This window comes from Coregonus lavaretus (genome assembly GCF_964263955.1).
Source record: "Coregonus lavaretus genome assembly, contig: HAP1_SCAFFOLD_336, whole genome shotgun sequence".
Taxonomy (NCBI): domain Eukaryota; kingdom Metazoa; phylum Chordata; class Actinopteri; order Salmoniformes; family Salmonidae; genus Coregonus; species Coregonus lavaretus.
The window spans coordinates 77,501-84,517 of NW_028162029.1; the positions used below are offsets into that span (position 1 = coordinate 77,501).

General features: G+C 41.2%; 1 protein-coding gene across 1 annotated transcript in view; it reads right to left on the reverse strand.

Annotated features, from left to right (window-relative positions):
* LOC311119732 (uncharacterized protein) overlaps positions 1-403 on the reverse strand; it is a gene marked incomplete at its 5' end in the record, with an annotated part of 2,420 nt that extends 2,017 nt beyond the window's left edge. The window contains 2 exons of the mRNA XM_084194394.1: positions 101-202; positions 352-403. Coding sequence (XP_084050520.1) covers positions 101-202; positions 352-403 — 154 coding nt within the window. The remainder of the gene's footprint in view (positions 1-100; positions 203-351) is intronic.
* Between the last annotated feature and the right edge of the window lie 6,614 nt (positions 404-7,017).

Here is a 7,017-nt window from a genome sequence, read left to right on the forward strand (position 1 = left end):
TTTCTGAATTTAATTGAATGGAGTTTAAATGGAATTGATCCCTGATCATTACACCACTGATGATTAAGAGAAAGTTTGATTGAGAACATATCAAACTCACGGTAGAGCAACAGGCCTATGATCCCAGCCAATAGGAGAACACACAGCAGCCCCAGACTCACTGCAGCAGCTCCAGAGTATCTCTTCCACCACTGATAAAACACTGAAGCACAAATTATTACCATAAGAACTTGCTCTTTATCAGCGTTGTATTTGCATCAACTTTTGTGTCCATTTGCTCTTTGAAGCACCGAGGAAAAAACACAAACTTGACATGGGACAGAACACCAGAACTGAGTTCCAGCACCTCACACTTTATACTGCTTGAGTTCCAGAACCTCTTATAGAACACTGGCTTAAACATATTGCAGAGTTCAGGCACCCAAAATGAGTACTGGCACCTATTTCAGTCCAAATCAAATCAATTTTTCTTTTTTTCACATGCTTCATAAACAACAGGTGCAGACTAAAAGTGAAATGCTGACTTATGGGTCCTTTTCCAACAATGCAGAGTAAAAAATAATAACAAATACACTGTGAATAACAAATAACATGAACAAGTAAAAATAACATGGCTATATACAGTGAGTACCAGTACCGAGTCCATGTGCACGGATACGGGGTCATCAGAAAGTGACTTTTTTCACATTTTGTTGTGTTACAGTCTAAATAAATAAAAATGTGTCACTGGCCTGGTCTGGAGTTATGTTTTTAGAAATGTTTACAAATTAATTAAAAATGAAAAGCTGAAATGTCTCGAGTCAATATGTATTCAACCCCTTTGTTATGGCGAGCCTTAATATGTTCAGGAGTAAAAAGTTGTTTAACAAGTCACATAATACGTTGCATGGACTCAATCTGTGTGCAATAGTAGTGATTTTTGAATGAATACCTCATCTCTGTACCCTACACCTATAATGATCTGTAAGGTCCCTCAGTCGAGCAGTGAATTTCAAACACAGATTCAACCACAGAGACCAGGGTGGTGTTCCAATGCCTCGCAAAGAAGGGCACCTATTGGTAGATGGGTAAACAAAAAAAACAGAGCTGTACAGAATAAAAATATTCCTAAACGTGCATCCTGTTTGCAACAAGGCACTAAAGTAATACTGCAAAACATGTGGCAAAGCAATTCACATTTTGTCCTCAATACAAAGTGTTATGTTTGGGGCAAATCCAATACAACACATTACTGAGTACCACTCTCCATAGTTTTTCAGGATAAAAAAAAAAAAGAAACTGACTGGATTTAAACACAGGCAAAATCCTAGACGAAAACCTGGTTCAGTCTGCTTTCCACCAGACACTTGGAGATGAATTCACCATTCAACAAGACAATAACCTAAAACACAAGGCCACAAGAAGTTTGCAGAGTTACAGTTTACTTAAATCTGCTTGAAAATCTATGGCAAGACTTGAAAATGGTTGTCTAGCAATGATCAACAACGAATTTGACAGATGAAAAGAATAAATGGGCAGATATTGTACAATCCAGGTGTGTAAAAGCTCTTAGAGACTTACCCAGAGACTCACAGCTGTAATCGCTGCCAAAGGTGATTCTAAGATGCATTGACTCAGGGGTGTGAATACATATGTAAATTAGATATTTCATTTTCAATAAATTTGCAAAAATGTCTTACATGTTTGCACTGCGTCATTATGGGGTATTGTGGGTAGATTTTGTCCATTTTGAATACCAGTGTTGTAGTACTCATCCGGTCTCGAGACCACACAGTGTCTCGTGCTTGGCTCTGTCTTGGACAGTGAGGACTCGTACTTTTCTTCCTGAGACCAGCATAAAACCGCTTCGCCAGGCCAAATATATACACTCCTTTCTTGATACATTAATATCTTAACAGCCTTATCTATTACAGACATGTTTGCGCAAACCTATAGGCCTTCAGTTTGTGACAGGTTCGTGATTGTTAAAGGACAGCAACCGTAACCACTCATGTAAGAGACTTTTTGTAAAACACAAAGGGCCAGTGGTGTAGTGGAGGGGATACGCCCACTTTTGTTTCAGTGGTATACTCACTTTTAATCCCTACTGATGCGTATCATGGAGGTATGCGACTTATCAATTATGTAGTACAATAGAGAAATCATTCACAAAGTAGACAACACAATCGTAAAGCACGTGAAATATATTCACACAGGGTGGCTTTCCTTCACTGGGGTGGGCCGTTTGGGAACTTTTGAGCACCAAAAAAATATTGCTATCTGGTTGTAAATCACAGCTGGCCTGGTACATTGTTTGCTGACTACATTCAAGATGCACCGTTTCAGTTTCAATGACTCAATATTCTGGACAAAAACAAATAAATATAACTAAGGCTGGGTATGTCAATACAATCAAACTAGCAAGGGCAATGATCACAAGTCAGTCATGACGTCGCTAATAGGCTAGCGTATCTATTTATGTAGCAAGCACAGACTGGAATGTGTTCCGGGATTCATCCAATGGCATTGAGGAGTACACCACCTCAGTCACCGGCTTCATCAATAAGTGCATTGACGACGTCGTCCCCACAGTGACCGTACGTACATATCCCAACCAGAAGCAAAATGATTACAGGCAACATCCGCATCGAGCTAAAGGCTAGAGCTGCCGCTTTCAAGGAGCGGGACACTAATCCGGACGCTTATAAGAAATCCCGCTACGCCCTCCGACGGACCATCAAACAGGCAAAGCGTCAATACAGGACTAAGATTGAATCCTACTACACCGGCTCTGACGCTCGTCGGATGTGGCAGGGCTTGAAAACTGTTTCGGACTACAAAGGGAAACCCAGTCTTCACTGACATTTTCAACCTCTCCCTGACCGAGTCTGTAATACCTACATGGTTCAAGCAGTCCACCATAGTCCCTGTGCCCAAGGAAGCGATGGTAACCTGCCTAAATGATTACCGCCCCGTAGCACTCACGTCGGTAGCCATGAAGTGCTTTGAAAGGCTGGTTATGGCTCACATCAACACCATCATCCCGGAAACCCTAGACCCACTCCAATTCGCATACCATAATGTTCCTTCCATTAGATTTTAGCTCATCTTGTTCTGGCTAGCATTAGTTGTTGATCTTGTTGATGTGCATAACTGACGGAGAGAGGGCCTACCTTTTCATGGTTGTTTGATCAATAGGACTGAAAAGTTCCCAAATGTGGTGTTTACATATTTGCAGGAATCCATTCAGGTGTATTTTCTGGCTTTTGGCGAATGCGTTCTAATGATCTAAAGTCGCGCTGTTGCAACAGCCTGTAAACACACAGTCCAGTTCAAAGTGAATGATGGCAGGCTCATGTGGCAAATGGCTTGTTTGTATAAAGGTCTACTGTAGCTCTGATCGGCTATAGCACACCGGTCTGTGTAGACTCCGGTCCTGGAACAGACAGATGTTTTTATTCGGTTTTATTTACTGCAGTGTCTATTAATTGTCCAAACGCACGGCCGCTTTCCCACTCTACGTAATTCCCAAACATTCTAAGAACTTTTGTTTTTTTAAAGTGTCATATTCTTCCTATTTGAACAGATTTTAAGAAGAAGTCATGTTGCTAAGATGCTGTCAGTTCCACGTTAAATGCAACAATGTTTCACAGACATAAGTTATTTTCAAAGAGATGGCAAACAACAGCAAGTGCTGATGATGATCATTTGAAACTTAACCTCTCGTTGAAAGTTATTCTTGGGAGAAGCTAACAAATTAGCAACAACATCCTCTTTGATAACACCTGCTGCAGCCGCTGCACACTAGCCGACAAGAAAAGCTAGCTAGCTGCAACGTGCGAAAACTACTGCTCGCTATTGTGCCTAACTGTGACGACTACTGAGGATACGAAGAGGCAGGACGCAGGAATCAACATTGTAAAGGTTTGCTTTAACACTGAGCAAGAGAACAACAACGAGCGAGTACAAGACATGACACTAACAATCACACACAACACGACACTGAACAGCCCAGGGCTATATAGGGGTGGTGATGAGATGGTGAGGTGCCCAGGGCTATATAGGGGTGGTGATGAGATGGTGAGGTGCCCAGGGCTATATAGGGGTGGTGATGAGATGGTGAGGTGCCCAGGGCTATATAGGGGTGGTGATGAGGTGATGAGGTGCCCAGGGCTATATAGGGGTGGTGATGAGATGGTGAGGTGCCCAGGGGCTATATAGGGGTGGTGATGAGATGATGAGGTGCAGGTGCGCTGGAGGTGATTAGGGTGCGTTGGGTTTCCATTCCTGTGTTTGCCGAGGTGGTGCGCTCAGACCGGTGGCTCAGTAGACCGGCGAATCAGAGCGCCAGGAGGGGAGCAACGGGAGGAGACGTGACAGAGGATACTACTATGTATGCTATGGCCCCGACTGGTGATCTGGCTGTGTCAAAACTACAGTCAGATTTTATAGCTATGCAGGAATCCCTTGCTGATTTCAAAACGTGTGCTTAATACGAGCAAAATGGAATACATGTTGTTTTTAGACTGTCCTAAGAATGTTCCAGATGAACTACATGTTGACTCATTAGACGGTTCTCCAATTGAACTTGTTCCCGCATCTAAATACTTAGGCATTTGGATTGATATGGACCATGACTTCCTGTTTCACTGGGGTATAAATATGAGGTGACACACAGGCCAAGTTCCCATCGTCATCCATCACTATGGGAAAGACCCGAGAATACAGTAATGATGTGCGACAAAAGGTTGTTGAGCTGCACAAATCTGGAAATGGCTATAAAAAAAATAGCTCAACGGTTGAAAATGCCCATTTCCACTATCAGGGCAATAATTAAGAAGTTTAAAGCAGCTGGAGATGTTAACAATCAGCACAGTTAGAAAGATATGGCATATAGAAGCAAACCAGATGGACATCATGAAAATGATCGGAGAGGTTGAGAGTAGAAGAAGTTCAGGAGCAAAAAAAATATGTGTGTGTATATATATATATATATATATATATATATATATATATATATATATATATATATATATATATATATATATATAATAGAATTATTGTAAAATTAACTTTGTCCATAAGGTGTAGATAGTAAGTATAGACCGGAAGTAGAGGCCTGGGCATTGTTGTTCACTAATTTACTCCAAGTAGGGAAAGGATGACGGGGTTGAAAAGTAATAAAGGGGAGTATATATATAAAAAACATGGGGGATTGGAAGTGATGCAGACAATTACATTGATAGAAGATACAATCTATCTGCAATATTAAGCTGATCCATCCCCCCAAGAAAAAATAAATAAAAATAAAAATAATAATAATAATAATAATAATTAAGAAGTTTAAAGCAGCTGGAGATGTTAACAATCAGCCTGGAAGAGGACGTGTGTCTATATTGACCCCACGCACAGTGAGGAGGATGGGTTGAGTCGCCAAAAAAATCTCCAAGGATCACAGCTGGAGAATTGCAGTCGTTAGTTGGGTCTTGGGGTCAGAAAGTTTCCAAAACTACGATCAGACGCCACCTACATAACCACAAGTTGTTTGGGAGGGTTGCCATAAAAAAGCCTTTGCTGTCATCAAACAACAAACTCAAGCGCCTACAGTTTGTCAAAACGTTACTGGAACTTTCAATGGGACCGGGTTCTATGGTCAGACGAGACCAAAATAGAGCTTTTTGGAAACAAACACCAGAGGCGGGATTGGAGTAGACAGAAAGACAGCCATGCTGAAAAGTACCTCATCCCCACTGTGAAGTATGATGGTGGATCTTTGATGTTGTGGGGCTGTTTTTCTTCCAAAGGCCCTGGACAACTTGTTAGGATACATGGTATCATGGACTCCATCAAGTACCAGCAGATATTACATAGAAACCTGACTGCTTCTGCTAGGAAGCTTAAACTGGGCCGTGGTTGGATCTTCCACCAGGACAATGATCCAAAAGCACACCTCGAAATCAACACAAAAACATGGTTCACTGACCACAGAATCAAGGTTTTGCCATGGCCCTCCCAGTCCCCCTGACCTAAACCCTATAGAAAACCTGTGGGATGAGCTGAAGAGGAGAGTCCACAAGCGTGGACCTCGGAATCTGAAGGATCTGGAGAGATTCTGTACGGAGGAACGGTCTCAGATCCCTTGCCATGTGTTCTCTAACCTCACTGCGCATTATAGGAGAAGACTCAGAGCTGTTATCTTGGCAAAGGGAGGTTGCACAAAGTATTGAATGAAGGGGTGCCGATAATTGTGGCATCACATTTATTTGAGAAAAAAATTATTTGTTTTATGATAAGAATAAACATTTTCTTTTTTAATTTTACTTGAATTAAAGGTTAGTTTTTTGTGAATATTTAGAACGAAAGACCAGGAGGATAAACAATAAAGACATTTTTGTTCACACCCCGTTTTGCTCATATTTACCAAAGGGTGCCAATATTAGTGGAGGGAGCTGTATATATGTTTAATGTGTGTTTTATATTGTATTATACAGGGCACATTTGGAAAAGAGACCTAGGTTTCAATATGTCTTCCCTGTCAAAATAAAGGTTCATAAATAAACTCCAGCTCCAGTTATTTTTTTGTGGCCCCGGGGGGGTTGTTGATAAACCTTATAGAGATGAGGAAATCATACCCCTGTCTTTTCTGGAACACCGTTATCAGGTCGCTCTTCCTCTCGCATGTAGTCCAGAAAAGATTGCAGGCATTCTGCACCCGGATAGATGGTTTATGGGGAAAATCATTTAGCAGAAGAGGGTTTGTGGAACGAGGATGCAGTCATCTAACATACATGACACTGCTTAGTGAACCACAAGATATCCTGTCCTTTTATCAATGTGATCTAATATGTTCTATTTGACAACGTTCTTAGTTAGATTAAGTAAAATTATATTTTAGCCTTAATTTATTGCTTTTCTTTACAGACCTACAGTGGGGAAAAAAAGTATTTAGTCAGCCACCAATTGTGCAAGTTCTCCCACTTAAAAAGATGAGAGAGGCCTGTAATTTTCATCATAGGTACACATCAACTATGACAGACA